Raw genomic sequence first — 21,900 nt, forward strand, 5'->3', positions numbered from 1 at the left:
TATTACAAAAAACTGCACTCAATTATTATACTGTCAGTTTCGACAATAAAATTTTGTGGAAATCTGTTTTCTCTCTTCTTATACATGTACTTACAAAATATCCTTGATTTAGCCTCTTGGCCTGCAAAACCCACAATATTTACAATCTGGCCCTTTACAGAAAAAGGTTGCTGACCTCTGTTCTAGTTCATGCCGTCTCCTACTGTAGCACTACCATATCGTTCTTTAGCTTTTTATTTACACATTTATGTGTCTCCGACTAAACTAGAAGTTACTTTGGTGCGTGTGCATAAAACAAGTAGGTAGCACTAGGCCTCGTTTTACATTTAAGTATTTGCTCCATGCCTGCCGAGTGAATGGCTAAGAATCTCTAGAAGCAGGCAAGAGTTAGCATTCCTATGAATCATTCCTTCATGTTTCACAGTTAATTACAATCTGCCTCTCTCACCTAGAATTTTTTTTTTTAAAAAGCTCCTAATCAACTTTCTAAAAATGCAACCTTTGCCCACTACTGTTATGAGACATCAAAAAGGGCCAAGAAGAATCAAGAAATTATTTCAATTCATGCCTATTTCCACCTCTTGGCCTCTTCCCTAAGTTTGCTTTCCAGGCTTTCCAATTCTTTCTATGATTAATCTCTTTGACAGTGAAATAAACTACACTAAAAGGACATGCAGCACTATCTATCAATTATCATTGCTAAACTACACAAGCTCATTAACACTGACATATATCTCCTGGTCTTTCATGGTTAATCGCTGTTATCAAATACTTACTGTTCCTTGTTCTAATAAAAGTTGACACTTGCTGAGACATTCTGGGCTGTCAATAAGTTCCAGGAGTGCTTTCTCAGCCTCTATTCTTTGCGTAAGATCAGTCCCTACGTAGAGGTGAGTACATAACACTTCCAATTCAGCCAAACTCTTGAGAAGAAAAAAGAAATTAACATTTTACTTGAGTGAAAAACAAAAATAAGGTAATTGTATTAATCACAGGACCTGAGGGATGCGAATACCATGCCTGTATTCATCAATTCAATAAATGTTTATGGGGCTACGGCTACCAACTAGGGATCACAGTGGTGAACAAAAAATCTCCTAACTCCAAATTACTTATTTATAAATTGATAGTGCTATGGTGGAAAAGTAACAGTATAGAAAGACAAGGACTTGCCTAATTGAAGGAGTATGAAAGTAGTAACAACTTTCAAATGTTACTGCCTAAAGTAGTAACATTTATCCTAAAAGGATGAGCCAAACAAAGAAAGACTAGACAGCAGTCCAGGCCAAGAAATAGCCTGGACTATTTACCAGGGCCCAGAACAGAACGTAATCATTTCAAGGCATTAAAAGGTCAATGTCACTGGTAGACAGCAAGGAGGAGATGCCAAAGGAAGCTAAAGACATAGGCAGGCAGGGATTATCAAGTGCAAGTGGCAGATGCCATGCCAATTACATTATTTCTCAAACTGCAAGAACTTCAATGGATCCATCCATAAAAAAGCAAAGATAATTATAAATATACACTGATCTGGGGCTTCTGAACTAATGACTCATAGTGCTGCAGGCAAACTGTCATGATTTTCAGGAACTATGACCTAACCCCATGTTTTTTCTAGCAGTGTAATAACTAGTTATCATGTTGTAGCCTACTACTTTATAGGCGCAAAGAATAATTCATTCTGTTTAGAAATATAATTTCATCTGAAGATATAAAACACATGGATAAAATCTAGAGGAAAATGAGATCAGCATTCCTTCCAGCTTAAAACAATTTTTGTTAAAGGCACTTGACAAAAACTACTTCACTTTTTTAAATTTTTTTAATGTTTATTTATTTTTGAGAGAGAGAGAGAGGGAGAGTGTGTGCGAGTGGGGGAGGGGCAGGGAGAGAGGGAGACACAGAATCTGAAATAGGCTCCAGGCTCTGAGCTGTCAGCACAGAGCCTGACACGGGGTTTGAACCTGGGAACGGCAAGATCATGGCTTAGGCCAAAGTCAGACGCTTAACTGACTCAGCCACCCAGGTGCCCCAAAACTACTTCACTTTGAACTTGAAATAGAATTAATTCTTTGGAGGACAAAAAAAAAATAAAAGGCACAGATTTCAGTATCAGTAGTCATATGAAGGTAATAGGATATTCCTAAAGAAATGCCACTTTTTATCCTTTCTGGCCTGAATTTTTATGTGGCGGCCTTACAGCTACACTAGTCCAAACATTCTCTCAAATACATACATCTTTGGCTAACAGGAATACGGGCAAAACACTGAAATGAGACTTCCTCTAGCCCTTTTATTCTTTTTCCTTCTCTCTCCTTCTTAGCTCATTTATGGCATTTTCCACTTCCTATCCAGGTCAGAGCCCAACATCCCAGACTTGAGAATTTTCTGCTAGATTGAAAGTAAAAAAGAAAGGTTTCAAATGAATAAATGAAGATAAAGGACCTCCAATGCGCCACATTTTCCACATTTCCCCCAACTAGGCTGGCCCAGCAAGCCCTCAGAGTACTGCCCCATAATGCTCATAATATTAAAATGTATAGAAAATTTATGGTTCATGAATACATACAAATATCCGTATCTTCTCCAAGGGTAAGAAATACAAAAACAGAAAGAGCTACCTTTTTCTCTCTCTTGGCTCATGATCAACCTTGGAAGTCTTTTCCTTCATCTAATAAATTTGAAAGGCTCAATTTTAGAGCTGGTAATAGCCAGAAAATTTAATGACAAGCTGATCCTGCTGTCATGCATTCATCTAGGTCTAAGAGTCTTTGAAGAAGTAGACTTTGGATTCAAAAACAACTGGACCAGAAATAGTGACCTAACTGTTTAAAAACAAAAGGCAGCAAAATAAGTGAGACTCAAACCAATCTTACGGATTTGTTTGGAAGATGAAATGAATAAGGGTCACATAACTTCTGGCACATAGTACTCCTTATGAAGGCTAGTTGTTTATTAATATGACTTAATAATAATATTGTACTGGGTGGAACTGTATCCTTCTAAAAGATAGGTCTAGGGGCACCTGGGTGGCTCAGTCGGTTAAGCTTCCGACTTCGGCTCAGGTCATGATCTCAAGGTTTGTGAGTTCAAGCCTCCACATCAGGCTCTGTGCTGACAGCTCAGAGCCTGGAGCCTGCTTCGGATTCTGTGTCTCCTCCTGTCTCTGCCCCTCCCATGCTCATGCTCTGTTTCTCTCTGCCTCTCAATGATAAATAAATGTTAAAAAAAAAAAAAAAAAAAAAAGGTCTAATTCCTAACCCCTAGTACCTTTGAATGTACCCTCTCAATGATAAATAAATGTTAAAAAAAAAAAAAAAAAAGGTCTAATTCCTAACCCCTAGTACCTTTGAATGTACCCTTATTTAGAAATAAAGGTCACTGCAAATCATTAAAGGTCACTGCAAATCCACCATCCTGGATTTAGGGAGGGCCCTAAGTCTAATGACTCATAAAAGAAAGGAGAGGTATGTGTGAGATGCAAAGACACAGAGAGACACCAGGGAGAAGGTCATGTGAAGAAGGAGGCAGAGGCTGGAATAATGAATCTACATGCCAAAGAACGCCAAGGATTGCCAGCAACCATCACAGAGTAGGAAAAAGGCATAGGGCAGTTTCTCCCTCAAGGCCTCCAGAAGGAACCAATACTACTGGCACATTAGTTTCAGACTTCTGACCTTCATAAGTTTAAGACAATAAACTTCTGTTGTTTTAACCCGCCCAGTTTGCAGTCATTTGTCACCACAGTACTAGGAAACTAATACAAATACAATATTGATCAAATCAATGGGACCTAAGTAAATATATCTGGAAAGATTCCAGAAAGTTCTGGAAATTATTTTGTCTGTTTTGCTATACTGATTTAGAGAACTTCAACACAAAGTAAGTCTGGAGCATATTTAAGTAGTATTCATTTAAATCAACAATACTACAAATTACCCCTTTATTTCCAAAGGTATTTCAGAGTATTAACTGAAAGGCTGTGCAAGATAAAATGGGAGAGGCTTGAACTTTCTCTTACAAAAGGCTAAAACAAAGGGGCAAAAAAATTGAGTCATTCTTTCACTGTAATGATAATAATGAAACACATGGCAGGCATATCAAATCTTTTTAGAGAAAAGGATACATACCTAAAGATCCTTACCCTGGTGGAAAGGCATTATCTAAACATTTAAAACACTCACAATGTGGTGAATGCTGACTGACCAAAAAATCTTCTGATTAGCATTTGACTTTCCAGGGAATCTATAAAGAGAGACTTTTCCACAATGAATTAATAAATTTGCATCTTAGTTTTAAACACTGGGGCGCCTGAGTGGCTCAGTCAGTTAAGTATCCAACTCTTGGTTTCAGCTCAGGTCATGATCTCACGGTTTTGTGGGTCCAAGCCCTGCATTGGGCTCTGTGCTGACGGCGCAGAGCCTGCTTGGGATTCTCTCTCTCCCTCTCTCTCTGTCCCTCCCCTGCTCATGCTATCTCTCTCTCTCTCTCTCTCTCTCTCTCTCAAAAATAAATAAGCTTTAAAAAATTTTTAAAAACAGTGATGTCTACACATACGGTTAACATTAGAATGCCTCAGATAAATGGATCCTTTCTTGATTTGCTGACAAATCAGGTTTGAGTTATCAAAGCTCCTACAAGGCTTAATAGCAATATTAGAAGCCCATAAAAATAACTAATAGGCAGAACAAGTAGAATTGGACATCACTTAACTCCCAAACAATAACTATCAAATACAAACAGACAGCATCCAACTTCCATAGCCTAAGAAACAATAACATAATTCTGCCTATAATCTGAATAAGGATCTTCTACATTATTATGACCTCATCCCTGGCCTTTGTGCTTGACATATAATTAACCCGTAAGTGATGTGACTTCTTCTATTCCCGCACATGTATCTACCAATGGGTAGATAGTGAGAAAAACAAAAACAAAACCAGACAAAAAGAGTATATACTGGAAGGCATTATAGGAACAAAAAGCAGATGACAGGTTTCTGGCCAGGGAGGGAGGGAGAGCAGAACAGGATGGGGGAACAGTAAGAGGGATTACAAAGGAATAAAAAGAAACTTTTGGGGGTGATTGACATGTTCATTATCTTGATTTCAGTGATGATTTCACAAGTGTATACACAAGTCAAAACTCCTGCACAACTTAAATATGTGTGGTTTATTATTTTCCAATTATGTCGTACTATAAGCTGGGGGGGGGGGCGGGGGGAGGGAAAAAGAATGAACCAGAAAAATTCTACCCCAATTGAATTTAAAACTCAATTACTTCTCTGTATCTTTCCTGCTATCTGGAATTAAGCTTCTTGATTACCATTAACAGAAAATACTTTCCTTTCCCACAAATCTTTGTTTCTTCTTCCCTTTACTACCTTTTCCTGAGCATACCTGGAAGCTTATTCCAGGGTCTCTAGAAACTCTTCCTTCTACAATATATTGGATAGTATCTGTTTTTAGAGCTTTATAGTTTACAAAAGTATTCCCATTCTTTTATTTTTCAACCCATCCTGACAAATGGGCTCCTACAAAGTACATATTTTTAGCCCACCCATTTTAAGACAAAAAAACCAAGGCCGAGAGATCAAATATATATAAGTTGCTCAAGATCAAGTATGGCGTAAATAGTCAATTTTAAGCCAAATAAATACAAGTCTATATGCCTCAAGAACATGTTTTCTCCTTACCATCCTGGTACCTTGCCACCCTTTACTTTGGCCTGCAAGGAGATAAGCAGACGATGTCCTACTCCCTACTTTCAACTCTGTCTGCTCATCATTTTTATATCTACCAATTTCTCCCTCTTGGAAAATTCAGAAAGATGCTGAAAATAACCCCAAAATGTCAGAAACTGAATTGAACATACTTCCCACAGACTTCCACTTCAAGTGTCTGTTTTCAGTGGTTTCAAAGGTCTAGACTAGGATCTAGATTCATAACCTTGATGTTAACTTTGTCACTTCTTCCTCCTTAGTCCCTCCTGTATAGTTAAAGAGTTTGGCCTTACCCAAAGAAAAGTCTGGGCTTTACCCTCAGATTCTAGGAGGTAACCTATATTATATCTGATAGGCCTATTTTTGTTCAGGTGCAAGGGGCTGGAGGGTGCACAGTCCACAGTCTTACATTGGGGGCTGGCCACATCAGAAAGCCCAACTGTGTGTTTAAGGGTGGGGGCTTTGGATCACATGGTATTAGCCTAAAGACTGAGGTCAATTACATGAGCAATGAAAAGTCCATCATGACCATGTAATGAAGCCCCAATAAAAAGTTCCCTGATTTGCAATACGCAAAGCATACGGTCACACATACAGGCTGGGAGCGTAACATGTCCCAGTTAAAAGTAAAAGTTTTACTTTTAGGGACAGTAAAAGTTTTGTTTTGCAACCCTCCCAGACTCTGCCCCTTGCATCCCTTCTTTTAATCAATTTCAATCTGTGTACTTTCCCAGTAATAAACTGGATGCATATGACAGCCTTCAGTGAATTCTTTGAGTCGTTTCGATAAACTATCAAATCTGAGGGTAGTTCTAGGAAACTCTCAATATGCAGTCGGTGTCAGAAAGAAGTGAGGGCAGTCTTGCAAACTATATCCTTTAAGCTTGCAGTGTAGCTTATTTCCAGGATATACTAGTTTGTTATAAAATCTTAGCAATTCTTTTTAACTACAGACTCAGACTCACCTCTACAGGATATTCATAGACAACATAGCAATAGAACAGTATTTTCTAACTGTGGCCTTCAGTGCCCTGGATGTCTTCAGCAGCTTCTTTGGGAATGACAGTGGCAGCTTTGGAATCTGCCACCTACTTACCGACCCTAAGCAAATTATTTAATCCTTCAACACCTCGCATTTGAAACCGCAGGTAGTTAAGACCCACCTTCCAAAATAATTGTGAAGAGTAATACCAAACACAAAAAGCTTAACCCAATGCCTGGCACACAACAGATTCACAATAAATTGTAAATAATCCCTTCAGTTACTGATAAATTATACAACACTATCTTGGACTTGCATCTACAGTTTCTCCCATTCAAGTCCATATTGCCAGGATGATCTTTCCCAAACCTCTTTTCCATCATGTTACCAGGACATTTACAATAGTTCACAATCTCATTTAGATTAAATCAGGCAGCCTGGCTGCATATTAAGAAGCATGGCCATAGTCCCTGCTTCTGGAACAATTCTGAAAGCAAAAAGATTGACAAACTGGGGACCCTAAATTTTTCCTCATGTCACTTCTTGATTCTCATCTCAATCCCTCTGTTTTATTTTTTTATGTTTGTTTGTTTGTTTATTTATTTATTTATTTGAGAGAGAGAAGGCACAAACAGGGAGGGGCAGAGAGAGAATCCCAAGCAAGCTTCATGCTGTTAGCGTGGAGACCGACGCAGGGCTTGATCCCACGAACTGTGAGATTACGACCTGAGCCAAAATCAAGAGTCGGACACTTAACTGACTGAGCCGCCCAGGCACTCCTCAATCCCTCTGTTCTATCTTCCTCACTCTGCTCCCAGCTCTATCTTTCCTCATTCTGCCTTCCTCCTCCCAATCTGGACTGTCTCATCTCAGATGGTAACCCAGATCCATTGCTTCCTTTGGGACAGAGTACCCTAACTCACTTACAGCTTCCTAACCAGGATGCATGTACCTTGAATGGTATGCCTGGGCTATTGATCCCTTTGCCCTCCAGGCTGCCAGGCTTTTGGCTATGAGCAATTTATGTCAATGAACCAGACCATTACCATTTTTTATGTATGCCATGATGTGAAAAAGATTGTGGAGAAGCGCCCTAACCTCACCTTACACAAGTCCACATCTTTACTCATCGCCCTAATGGCGTAATTTTGGACCAGCTACCCTGGTGAGTAGGTGACAGTAAGATATTGACATGAAAGAATATAGAATTATGAGTTATTATGTCTATTCTAACTCTATAGCCTTGGGCAAGTCACAACGGTTCTAAGATTCAGTGTGTTCAAGAATAAAACGTATATATGTATATGCATGCATGTAAGTGTGTATATATATATATATGCACACCTCTCAAATTAGTTGTGGGGCTCAAAATCTACAATAAGCATGTGAAAATTTAAAATGCTAGGTACCAGTTATCATTATTAATAAATGCTCCTGGAGTTAACTGGAGAACAATATGGTCTCATATGCTGGCAATGCTTCAAACTGAGAAGTTTCAGAGTTTTTTTCTGGCTCCCAAAACTGTGATCTTTAATTGTCCATCTATACTTTCAAGCTGCTGTGAAATACATTCCTGGAAAACCAACATAGGTAGTTTTGGCATTAGCAGCTAATTTTTCCAACACTCTACCTGAATCTGAAGAAGTCTTCCGGGACTGAGTGATTTACTATTATGCATCATCTTCTACGTCTGAAAACTTCCAAACTTCCACCACAGTCTTTAATTTACCCTCAAGATTTACACCTGAACTATGAACACCTGATTACCTTTTTATAACTCCTAAGTCCTCCCTGCAAGATTTTTCCCATGAAAATTTCCCAGAGGGCATGTTTACCAAAATGGAAATAAATAACATTATGTTGACCTGGATGCCCTCAGAAGCCGCAAGGAGTCAAAAGGTAATGTGTGGGGCTCACTACTTCCTGGTCTATAAATCCTAGAGCTGTCAATTACCTGACAGGAGAGTGGCTGGTTGGAAAGAAAAGATCCCTTGGAAGAAATCAATAAATAAGAAATGAGCCAGTATGACCACAGGCGGTCCAATGAAGTCTACAAAAGGAACGTGTCACATACAGACACTGTCACCACATTATGAAGCTGACTACCCCTCCAAGGACATTGCTGCCATCCACAGCCTCCCCTTCTCGCTTTCCTTTTATATGAACTTTATGCTCCAGCCAGACCAAACTTCTTGCAGAGTGCCATGTTCTTCCACAATTCTTTGCCATCATTCACACGGTCATTTTGCCTCTATACTCTGCCCTTCCTCTTCACCGGGCTACCTCCTACAATTATTTCAAGACCCACTCGATTGCAAGTTCCCTGAGAGTAGAAATCACAGTTTTGCTAGAGCTGTCTTCAGTGCCTAGCAAAGTAGCAACTCAATAAATAAGTGGAAGAATGGAAGCTCAAAGAAACTCAAAGCATCCCCTCTGAGAACAGCTCTGCCTCACTACTTCTCTACACACACACACACCGGGTTGACGACCCATCTTCAATGTTCCCATGGTATCCTGTGGTTAGTCTTACCATGTCATTTTCACATATACGGTAATTATCTGTAAATTCTATGAGGTTAGGGATGGTAAGATGCTTTATCCCAGAACTGTGCACAGTGCTTGGAGACACGGTTGGGAAGCTCTATGTTTGTTGAATGAATAACTGGATGCATATGCCAGTGCAGCCCGAGAATACGGGAGCCTTCCTACTCAAGCACGCGTCCCGTCCTTATCATCTCCACGCTCCTCGGGCACGCAGCCCCCGTTTCCTCCTCCAATAAGGCTCCCGCGAAGCACTCCTTCGCAACTCCCTACAGATACAGCTCCTGCCCGCTCTAGCCAATTAAAATCCAACCGCTGCCGCCGCTCCTGCGGCGAACCCCAGCCCCTTCGCGAGCTGCGTCCCAACCGTGTGAAGTCAGGCGATTGAGCGGCGGCCAGCGACGCGGTGGGAAGGCTGGCCCGGCCCGGCCGGGCTCCCCACCTGCCTGGGCGCCGCCAGAGCCGCCCTTCGCGCCGCGCCCCGAGCAACGAGTTCGGGCTCCCGCGCCGCAGGTCCTCAGCATCCGAACCTCCCCCGAAGGGCGAGCTCCGAACCTGGCCCTGCCCCTCCACCCGCCACCCCAGAGCTCTGGCCGTCCCCTCCTCGGGCCCGGGCCCGGGGTGTGCAGCCCAGGCCAGTGCCCGAGTCTCCGACCGGGGCGGGGGCTGGGGCTACGAAGCCCCGTCAGCGGCCCCGCGGCCTCCGCCACGGTGTTCGGCCCTCAGTCTCCAGACCGCAGCGCCCCGCCGGGTTCCCGAGGCGGCGGAGCGGGGACCCGCGGTGCAGAGCGCACTGACCTGGAAGTGCAGCGCCATCTTCCCGGGAGGCGGCGCCGGCCGGCCGCCCCGAGCGCCCGAGGGGAGGGAGCAGAGGCGGGCGCCGCGGAAACCCCAGCCGCCCGCGGGGTCCCTGCGCCGCTGGTTTGCTCGCACGTTTGTCGCCTCTGCCTCGCGGCCCCTGCGTTTGAAGCGCTGGACGGGGCGGGGCCTGGCGGGGCGGGGAGGGGCGACGGAGACAGCGCGGGGGGCGGTCCGGAGGGGGCAGGGCCTGCCTGGGGAAGCTGGGAATCTCAACTGCCCCCCACACGGAAGTTTCAACCGCTGCTGCCACCTCAGGTGGGTCACGACCTCTGACATCTTTCCTTTGACACAACCATGGCAACCTAACTGTCAGCCGGGACCCCTGGCTCTCTTACATCTCCCACAAACTTTATGGGAGTAAAGCCCTACAGCACAATTATTGCCCATGGCTTAAGCCCTTACAGCACAATTATTGCCCATGGCTTCAGATGCTCCCATCTCCACAACTGTTCTTGTCCCCTAACATCCACTTGCCATGACGCAATCAGCCATAACTTTGACTCCTTCATGTCAACTGCAGTCCTTGACCCCTGACTTCCAAAGCCCAACTTCCATTTACTTTTTAACTTTACTTGGCTTAAAATTAAACGCGTCTACATGGTGTTAAGTCAAAAAATTCTAGCTCACCTCTTACTACTTCTTGTCTATATTTCATTGAATATGGACTTGTATTTTACACCAAACGATTACATTAGAGTGAGAATTTATTTGAACAAAACTAGGTAATAGTCCCTCCTTTCTGGTGCTCTTCATTTCTTCTTGACGATTGACATTGGGGGCATTGTGCTTTAGTGTGAAAAATTAATACTTCTTATAGTTCAGGTTTACTAGTGACAAGTTCATCTTTTCTTAACATGAACCTGTATTTCACCTATATTTTTTATAGGATAGTTTTGCTGGGTATAGAATTCCATTTTGTCTTTAAAAAAATGTTCTCAGCATTAAAAAAAAAAAATGTCTTTCCCTTGATTTCTGGTTGCTGTTGTTTCTGTTGAGAAGTTAGCCATTAGTCTGATCGTTGTTCCTTTGTAGGTAATGCATGTCCTTCTTCCACCCCTAGCTGCTTTAACTTTTTTCTTTCTGTTTGGTCTTCAGCAGTTTGAGTATAATGTTAACTGTATGTGTTTATATTATCCTGCTTGGGATTCATAAGATTTCTTAAATATGAATTCTGATATTTTTTATCAGTGTTTGAAAATTCTCGGTTTTTCCTTAAATATTGCTTCTGTTCCTTTCTCTTCTCCTTCTGGAACTCCAGTGACAGGTATATTAGACTTTTTTGAGTATTCCATATCTCTTATACTCTTTTCTGGTTTTTTTTTTTGTATTTTTTTCTCATTGTGCTTTTCAAAAAAATGTTTATTTTGAGAGAGAGAATCCCAGGCAGTCTCCATACTGTCAGCACAGTGTCTGACACGGGGCTCAATCTCACAAACTGTGAGATCATGACCTGAGCAGAAATCGAGAGTCAGATGCTTAACCAACTGAGCCATAGAGGCGCCCCTCATTGTGCTTTAATCTGCATATGTTTTTATTGACCTGTCACCCATTTAGGAGAAACTGTGTTCTGCTGCTACACACCCCTCTATTGAATTCTTAATTTGAGTTATAATATTTTCAATTCCAAAATTTTCATTTGAATTCCCCCCTTCCATTCTTTAAACAGATTCTAAGGCTCTGGTGAAATTCTTTATCTTTCCTCTGTTTTCTTGAACATTATAATCATATTATTTAAAGCCCCTATCAGATAACTCCAATATCTGAATCACCTATGGGTCCTCCTGGCTTTTGGTATTTGGTCTTATTTTTAAAGCATGCCTTACAATTTCTTATTGAATGTCAGACAATGTGGAAGAAAAATTGTAGAGGCTGTGGATGATAGCAGCTTTCTCTAAAGAGGATTAAGTTTTCTTATTGTAGATAGAATACAAGTGGATCACTTTAATCCTATTGAGACTTGGTTTTAGGATTTTATTTATTTATTTTTAATAAAATTGTCTATTTATTTTGAGAGAGAGAGCATGTGAGCTTGAGTGAGGGAGGGGTAGAGAGAGAGAGGTAGGGAGAGAATCCCAAGCAGGCTCTGCCTTGCCAGCACAGAGCAAGATATGGGGCTCAAACTCATGAACCTTGAGATCATGACCTGAGCTGAAATCAAGAATCAGATGCTTAACCCACTGAGCCACCCAGGCACCCCTGTTTTAGGCTTTTAAATTCAACTTTATTTCAGTCTTGCCCTTATTCCTAGGTCATGGTTCTTACTAGATCTTACTATATCTTAGAGGCCTGAATGTTTGCCAAGACCCCTTCACCTCCTGGGGCTCGAACTCTAATCCCCATTTTCCCAACACTGTAAAGTGTTCAACTCTTTAGGTGCTTCTGTTCTGCTCAGTTTCTTAAAGTCTTTCGTGTGCATGTGCCTCTTAAGAATTTACTGATGATTTAAGGGGAATTTGTACACAGATTTTGGGGCTCACATCTCTGTAATTTTCTCCTCTCTAGAATTGTGCTCTTCAAATTCCAGCTGCTTTTGTTCCTAAACTCTCATCTCTGCTTCTAGCCTACTGAGACTGCTACTGTCTGTTTAGCTCTTTTACTCCTGCACCAATTCAAACTGCCCTGGGGGTGGGAACTGACCTGAATGTGGATTTTGCCCGTTAGCGCTTTCAGGCTCTCAAGGGTTTAAGTTTATTGGTTGTTCTCTAGTGCCTTCAAGCAGTAGTTACGTGTGTGTATGTGGGTGTATAGTTGTTAATACACATTAAATTATTGTCAAATTTATATGTAGTTGTTATATATGTAATATATTAACATAGTTGTTAAATGTATGTGTATGTGTGTATATACATATACATATATATATATATATATATACACATATATATATATATATATATATATATTTGTCCTGTTTTTATAATTGATCTAAGTGGGAGGTCTAATTCAATATAAACTACTCCATTATGACCAGACTTTTTGCATCTTCCATTTTTCACCCTAGATTTTCATAGTTCATTCACAGTGCATGAGTACTCATCCCATAGACCAACTCCTAAACTTGAAAATGTTTGATACCCTCATCCTGCCATTTTTGACTCTTATATCCCAAAGTTTTTGATTCCTATATTATAACTTCTATTTCCATGCTTTAAGACTTTTGATATGCGAGTCTCATTTGTGACTCCCACATCGCTAGCACCAGTGTTGATTTCTGACCTGCCTATTGCATCTGCCGTACAATACTCCATTATTTTAACTGCCTATTGCCTTTGTCTAACTTCTGGATCCCAACCACATTTTTAAGCTATTGTTTTAAAGTAGTATTTCTGTTACCTCAATTTTAAATTTAGGGGAGGAACAATTACTTGAGATTTGATCATTTGGCTTTTTATCCCCCCCATAACAGAATATCCTTGGCACAAATATAAAATTGTGATAAGAACAGCAGCTGACTATTCTGTGGATTTACTAGGTAACTCTGAAAATGAAAAGCCAATTATTTTTTCCCTTTAAATTTGAGTGACCACTTAAGATTTCTGTTTATAACAAACTCTCCCTTCTGTGTTTTTCTGTCAACAAAATTTGCATATAACTTCATATATTTTAATCCATTAATAAAATTTAAGATAGAATTGTGTCACGACAGCTACCAAAACTAGCACAAAAGATGCTCCTCTAGGATGTCATATAATTCATTTCTATCACAAAACTCAAAAGAGGAGCACTTAGAGCTCTTAGAAATTAAAAAAGTATCTTCCTCTGTGGCAACTAGCTTCTAAAAAAAAAAAAAACAAAAACCGATGGATCTTTGATCTTTGTATCTTTTCAGGAAACTCAATTAACATTTGTAATTCTGGCATCTTAGAAAATTCACCTAACATCTCCGAGTTTTGATTTATTATTTCTAAGATGAAGATAACAGTAAGTCTGTAATTCAAAGATTTTGTAAGAAGTAACATTGAGATGGGGTGCCTGGGTGGCTCAGTCGGTTAAGCATCTGACTTCTGCTCAGGTCACGATTTCACAGTTTGTGAGTTTGAGCACTACATTGGGCTCTGTGCTGACATCTCAGAGCCTGGAGCCTGTTTCGTATTCTGTGTCTCCCCCTTTCTCTCTGCCCCTCCCTGGCTCTCACTGTATTCTCTCAAAAATAAATAAACATTAAAAAAAAAAAAAAGAAAGAAGTAACGTTGAGATGAAACAGTAGAGCACAGTGGTTAGGAAAACAGACACTGGAGCCAAACAACCTAGGTTTGGAAGCCAGCTGTTTCACTTACTAGCTGGTAAACTTGGTGAAGTCACTTAACCTCTCTACACCTATGTTTCCTCGTATGTAAAATGGAGACTAACCATATCTATTTCATAGGTTGCTGTGATGATTAAATGAATTAACATATATGAAGTACTTAGTGCTTGGCCGATAACAAGTGCTATAAAAATACTAAGTATTATTATCAAATAAATCCATATCATTCTCTGAATGTCATAATTAAAATGATATTCTTAATGAAATGGATTATAATTTTAATCAAACAGATTAAGTTATTCCAAAATATTTTAGTTTATTAATTTACAATTAAGCTAGATACGTCCTCATTGTCTCCCCTGCTCTACCAAGCTTTTCTATCCTGGAGGATATTGAAAGGCTGTGACATTACCTCCATTAACAGCATTTTGGGGCACCTTGGTAGCTCTGTTGGTTGAGCTTCCAACTTTGGCTCAGGTCATGACCTCACCATTCATGAGTCCCAGCCCCACGCCTGGCTCACTGCTGTCTACACAGAGCCTGCTTAGGATCCTCTGCTCCACCCCTACTTTCACTCTCTCAAAAATAAATGAACATTAAAAATAAAATAAAATAAAATAAAATATAAATAAAATAAAAACAGCATTTCTATTTCCTGTTTCCATAACAGGACTTATGTGGGACTAAACTATGAGACTGAAACTTCAAAATATCTAACTAAAATTCTCACTTTATCTATACTTAAAATGTAAAACCTATGATCAATTATTTGCTTTAGTAGCACATATAAACAAAAAATAAGAAACAATAGTACACACTTCCCCTAACTTCTTCTACAAATGTAATTTTATTAAACACACTTAATAAGATATTTAAGGGGCGCCTGGGTGGCGCAGTCGGTTAAGCGTCCGACTTCAGCCAGGTCACGATCTCGCGGTCCGTGAGTTCGAGCCCCGCGTCGGGCTCTGGGCTGATGGCTCAGAGCCTGGAGCCTGTTTCCGATTCTGTGTCTCCCTCTCTCTCTGCCCCTCCCCCGTTCATGCTCTGTCTCTCTCTGTCCCAAAAATAAAAATAAAAATAAAATAAAAAAATAAAAAATAAAAAATAAAAAAAATAATAAGATATTTGATACCTCAGTAAGTTTTGGGAATCCAGCAAAAGGTAGACAGATGAGAGAAACAGGAGAATGCATCTAAAAAATTCAAATTTATCTAAAACCCCTCCAAAACACAACAGCTGTATAAAATATGTATATTGTATATATATTTTTCATATTGGTTGATTGAAACTATATTTTTATTTTCTCAACTCATTTAACCTTAAACTCCCATTTATTTAAATATTCAGTATGAAACCAGAGAAACAAAAAACAATTCTTCTCCTCTGGTGAAATAAGTGAGTTATTGTACAATATTTATTATTACATATATACTAAAAACTATACACATTTTTTCTCAAATTATTTTACACTTTTAACATACTGGCAATAATAAAAGTACACTGCTATGTATTAATAATGCTGTTATTTTGACAAATAAAAACTAATATTTCTCATTTTGTATATTGCCTTATGTTGCATATTAGTTCTTCCACATAAAAATAAATACTTTAAAGCATTGATTATGTCAAGAAGATAGCAATATTATGTTAACTCTGTATTCCTGAAGTTACCCCCGAGCAGGATCACAGTAAAATGTCACCTGACATGTAGTGCTATTGGATAAATAAAGTAGTATGCCCATTCTGGAAAGCAATTTGCAACATATATCAAGAATCTTGAAAATGTTTGTCATCTTCCCCCAACTTGTAGAAAGAGATTCTAAGAAAATAACCTAAACTGTGCATGCACACACAAAAGTTTTATAAGTGAAGGTACTTATTAAAGCATGATTTATAATAGGGAAAAGCTGAAAACATTAAGTAAATTATGGTATAGCATGTGGCAGAATCCTATACAGTCATTGAAGATTATGTTTATGGAGAGTTTTGTAAAAACATGGAAAATGCTATGTTAAGAGGTTAAGTGTGAAAGGCAAAATGGAATGGTACGTCGTTTCAATCAAATGAAAAAAGGCATGGAAAAAAGTAATGGAACATAGCACAAACAAATGTGAACAGTGCTGTCTTATGAATGGTGGAATTAACAGGTGATTTTTTTTCATATTTCTGTATTTTCAAGATTTTCTAAAATGCACATTATTCATTTTTATAACCAGAGAAAAACTTATGATGTAAGGAAAAATCAGACCTAAACAGATTACTGTTAATGCTCACTAAAGAAGCACTTATTAAAGAAGTGTTTGTGGGAGCTGTATATGTGGGTAAAAGGCCATTTCGAAAAGGTGAGTTTGACCAGACAGGCTCTATTGCTACAAATCTTTGTCAGTATAAGGGAAAATGGGGGGGGGAGTGCAATTTTTAAAAATAATGCAGTCTTAAATTGAAATGGAGAATATAAGATGTGTAGACTCTAGGAGAATAGGGCAGAAAAAAAGAGCTATCACTGGCCATAGCCCATTTTATGCACATGGCTACTTCTCAGAAATAGACATTTCCCCCATTTCCAGTGCTTTCTTCTAAAAGGTTTCTATAAAATACCTTTTGTCCTTATCAGTGAAAGCAATCCTGTTTAATTGTTTTTAGAGTGAAATTAATTTGGACTAAAATATAAAATTAGATCCCTCACATACTAATATTACTTTGAGTGGGCAAAAGCTATACCATCTCTTGAAACCCTAAGTCCTTTCATTCAGGGTCAACATTTTCCTTTTGCCAAGAGTTATGTTTTAAATTTACCATGAGGATACCCAGCTGACGAGGCAAATCTCTTACTATACGGAAAAATGAAAGAGCCTAAGAATAGCTCAAGGAAAACCAAGTGGTCAACTTTTCTTTCTCCTTTCTTCTGCCTCACGTCTCCCCGGCCCCAACACACATTCATGTCATTCCCAAGATTAGGGTATGCCATGCTGAGGAGTTTAGGGAAGATCAATCAATACTGACTCCCACATTTAGTCCTTTCCAATTGTAACAACTTATTTTAAAAGGGTATCTCTATCATTTTTTTCCTGATTATGAAAGAAATCCAGGATTTTTGTATAATATTTAGTGGTACAGAATTGTATACAATCACAAGGAAAGTTGCCAAGAATGGCAACTGCTGAAAAATAAACTATCTTAATGTAACATGTCCTTCCATGCCTCCGTCTCTGCACATACATATATGGGCAAAAATTTTTTTCTTTCATACAAATGAGATCATGCTATGTATAATGCCGGTTTGTACCTTGATTTTTCTGCTTAACGATGTATTTTAGACATCTTTCATGTCAGTATTATAGATCTACCTCATTTCTTTTTAAGAACTCCTTAATATTTCAATGTATGTAAATGTCATCATTTATTTAATCAATCCTCTACTGAGAAATTTAGGTTTGTCTACTCTTTTTCACTATTAAAAACAAAGCATATAGTAGCAATGTGAAATGAATTATCAGTATTCTCTATAACTAGGAGAGGTAGAAAAGATAAAAGTTTGTTCTTGGGGCATATAAAATACCATTCCTAAAAAAGCTTTCCCAGGTTGGCTTATATACATAAGTTGACCACATAGTTTACTGTTCATCCAGAACACATTTTTTTTTTTTATAGCCATAGGAGATTTATTCCAAGAATTCAAGGTTGCTTTAATACTGAAAGATCAATTGATATAATAGTCCATATTAATATAATAAAGAAAAAATGGCATGGCTATCTCAATAGATGTAGCAAAAGCATTTGACAAAATCCAATATCTTTACATAATAAAACCCAAACTAGGAAGAAAAAAGAAATTCTTTGACTTGGTGAAGGTCATTTACTAAAATTCTATAACTAACATCATATTTAATGGTGAAAGATTGGATGATTCTCTACTGAAATCAGATGTCTGCTCTCACAAAATCTGTCTGGTGTTTCACTGGAGGGTCTAGCCAGGGCAACTAGGCAATTAATCAATCAATAAAGGTTTATCATTAGGAAATGAAGAAGTACAACTATTTATATTTGCAGATGACATAATCTTGTATATAGAAAGTCCTAAGAAATTCACACACATACACACACACACACACACACACACATGCATACACATGCACACACATACATATACGCACAAGTTTGGAAATATTAAATGAGTTTAGCAAGTTTTCAAGACTTAATATACATAATAACCTGAATGTCTGTACTGTAGTGATGAACACTCTGAAAACGAAATTAATTAAGCATTCCATTTAAATAGCACATAAAGGAATAAAATACTTAATGATACATTTAACAAAAGGAGTGAAAGACCTCATGGAAAAATATAAAACATTGTTGAAAGAAATTAAAGAAGACCCAACTAAATGGAAAGACATTACATGTTCATGGATAAAAAGACTGAATATTGTTAAGATGGAAAATGCTCCCCAAATTTATCTATAGATTCAACATTATTCTTATCAAAATCCACGTGACTAGCTTATTGAAATTGACAAGACAGTTTCAAAATTCACATGCATGTAAATGCAAAAAGACCTCAAAGAGCCAAACTCTCATGAAAAAGAATGTCAAAGAGGGGTGCCATCTCAGTAGGCTGTTCAGCTCAGGTCATGATCTCATGGTCCATGGGTTCAAGCAGCATGTTGGACTATGTGCGGACAGCTCTCGGAGCCTGGAGCCTACTTCAAATTCTGTGTCTCCCTCTCTCTCTGCCCCTTCCCCCACTCATACTCTGTGTCTCTTTCTCTCTCTCAATATGTTCTTAATGCTCACTTCATTCACTCATTTATTGATAAATAAATACTCATTAGGCACTGGAAATGGAGCAAAAAGCGAGATGGACAAAGACTTCCCTGATGGAGATGATGCCAGATCGTTGGAAGAATTGATGGCATGACTAGTCACATTGCTGACCTGCACCGATGCAGCAGTGAGATACCAGGGAGAGAGCCAGAACACATTTTTTATAGAGTTGATTTATTTATTTTGAGGGAGAGAGAGTGTGCACAAGCAGGGAAGGGGCAGAGAGAAAGAGAGAGAGAGAGAATCCCAAGCAGGTTCTGCACTGTCAATGCAGAGCCTGATGCAGGGCTCAAACTCACAAACAGAACTCACAAACCATGAGATCATGGCCTGGGCTGAAACCAAGAATCAGGTGCTTAACTGACTGAGCCACCCAAGCGCCCCCACCCAGAACACTTTTGAGAGTATTAATGCATACTCTGGGCTAGTCTTTTTTTTTTTTTTTTTTTAATTTTTTTTTCAACGTTTATTTATTTTTGGGACAGAGAGAGACAGAGCATGAACGGGGGAGGGGCAGAGAGAGAGAGGGAGACACAGAATCGGAAACAGGCTCCAGGCTCCGAGCCATCAGCCCAGAGCCCGACGCGGGGCTCGAACTCACGGACCGCGAGATCGTGACCTGGCTGAAGTCGGACGCTTAACCGACTGAGCCACCCAGGCGCCCCATACTCTGGGCTAGTCTTAACACCAGCTAATAGTGTAGAGCAAGGTCCACACCTGCTATTACAAAAGAAGGTTGGGGGAGCCACTATGGGACAAGCAAGGTGAAAGGGACTTTTGTGTAGGAGGGCTGGTTGATAAGGGTATCAGACCCTGAATGGGGTGAAGAGAGTGACTCTGCATGAGGGTACTCTGGTCCTTGTTAGGGTGTCAGAGACTGAGCAGGGGAGGAAGGTGTCCATGCGGAGTTTTATTGTAGAGTTGTAGAGTTTTGGAGCCCAACTGGTATGAAGAGGGTATCCATACATTGCAGGGTTGGAGGACTTTAGAGTTTAACAGATCTAAGACAAGCATCCATGCAGGGGTTGGAGAGAGGCTAGCTAGGTGTGGGGAGTCAGAGCCTAAGCAGGTGAGGAGGGTTTTCTTGTAGAATGGTGCCCTGATAGCAAGTGTCAGAGCCCAAATAGGGGAAAAAGATATCTACCCAGGGGAGGAGTGGGCAATGGAGTTGGGAAACTGGTTACATTAGGGAATTGATAAATAAATATATTAAGAATAGTGGGGGCACCTGGGTGCCTCAGTCTGTTAAGCATCTGACTCTTGATTTAGGTTCAAGTCCTGACCTCAGAGTCCTGATATCAAGCCCTGCGTTGGAGCCTGGCATTTTCTCTCTCTGTCTCTGTTTCTCTCTTTCTCTCCCTCTGCCCCTTAACCCCAATCCTCATGTGCGCATGAGCATTCTCTCTCTCTCAAATAAATAAATAAAAATAAAACAAAAAAGAATAGTGGAAGCCAAATTTCTCGCTGTGGGAAAAGAGAGTTGCAAATACGGAAAGGGGGATAACTAGATTGAGCCCTGTGGTGTTGGATTGGAACTATCAGTGACAATCCATGGTTTTCAATATATAGAGATAAATCTAGAAATAAATTTAGATGTGTGTGTGTGTGTGTGTGTGTGTGTGTGTGTGTGTCCCACATATATCCCTACTGAGAATACCTGAGATCAGTAACACTCGAATAGCAATGGGCACACAATAACATCCAACAGTATTTGGCTTCTAAGTACTATTTTCCACTTACAGGAACCAGGGCTCCTTGGAGAAATGGCTGATTCCATATTAAGGCATGTAAGTACAAGATAAATCTGGAACATTTTGTGGTGCCAGAAAGTAAGGAAATCCTCAAAGAATGAAGGGGGCATGTCAAAAGGACACAGAGCCAACTTAAAGGGCCTTCCATTTGCCAAATATAGAACAATTCAGGCATCAGAAATAAATGATAATAGTAATATATTATAACTCATTGAATAAAATAAGAAAACTTTAATAATATACTAATATTAGTCCATATTAATATAAGCAAATAAATGAATAAATTGAAAGTTTCCATAATCTCATGGTATTTCCTCACAAAACACTAATTAATTACAAAGTAAAAAAGAGTAACTTTTCAGCCCAGAAGTCTTTCATCTACCACCTTTAATTGAGTGATTAATGTGGATATCACTAGTAATGAGATAAATCTAAATCATGTGCCATTTGACAGAATGTAATAGGACGAACACAATACCATCTTTGTAATAGTTTTGCAGACGGTGCATACCCTGAGTCTAATTGTGAGGAAACATTAGACAAACTCAAATTTAGAGCCATTCTATAAAATAAGTGGCCTGTAATCGCCACAAGTGCCACTGTGATGAAAGTCAGATCTTTCGACTCCCTGGTTAAATTTATTACTAATTTATTGTGTCTGATGCTACTATAAAGGGGATTATTTTCTTAACTTTTTTTCTGATAATCTGTTGTTAGTGTATAGGAATAGAACTGATCTTTGTATATTGATTTTGAATCCTGAAACTTTACTGAATTCATTTATTAGTTCGAATAGTTTTTTGGTGGAGTGTTTAGGGTTTTCTATATATAATATCATGTCATCTGCAAATAAAGAGTATTACTTCTTCCTTCCTGATTTGGATGCCTTTTATTTCCTTTTCTTGCCTAATTGCTCTGGCTAGGACTTCCTGTACCATGTGGAAGAAAAGTGATGAAAATGGCCATCCTTATT

General features: G+C 39.3%; 1 protein-coding gene across 5 annotated transcripts in view; it reads right to left on the reverse strand.

Annotated features, from left to right (window-relative positions):
* The window catches only part of RANBP17 (RAN binding protein 17), a 330,532-nt gene extending 320,304 nt beyond the window's left edge, over window positions 1–10,228 (reverse strand). For 2 of the 5 annotated variants that reach the window (XM_045501687.1, XM_045501675.1), the window contains exons 1-2: window positions 10,044–10,182; window positions 777–923 (exon numbers count right to left, since the gene is read on the reverse strand). In XM_045501687.1, the coding sequence (XP_045357643.1) occupies window positions 777–923; window positions 10,044–10,061 (165 nt within the window). In that variant the 5' untranslated portion in view covers window positions 10,062–10,182. Of the gene's footprint in view, window positions 1–776; window positions 924–10,043 lie in introns of all 5 variants that reach the window. The other 3 variants (XM_045501695.1, XM_045501681.1, XM_045501698.1) reach the window with 3 other exon arrangements.
* Window positions 10,229–21,900: the final 11,672 nt, after the last annotated feature.

Source organism: Leopardus geoffroyi, chromosome A1, assembly GCF_018350155.1.
Source record: "Leopardus geoffroyi isolate Oge1 chromosome A1, O.geoffroyi_Oge1_pat1.0, whole genome shotgun sequence".
Lineage (NCBI taxonomy): Eukaryota > Metazoa > Chordata > Mammalia > Carnivora > Felidae > Leopardus > Leopardus geoffroyi.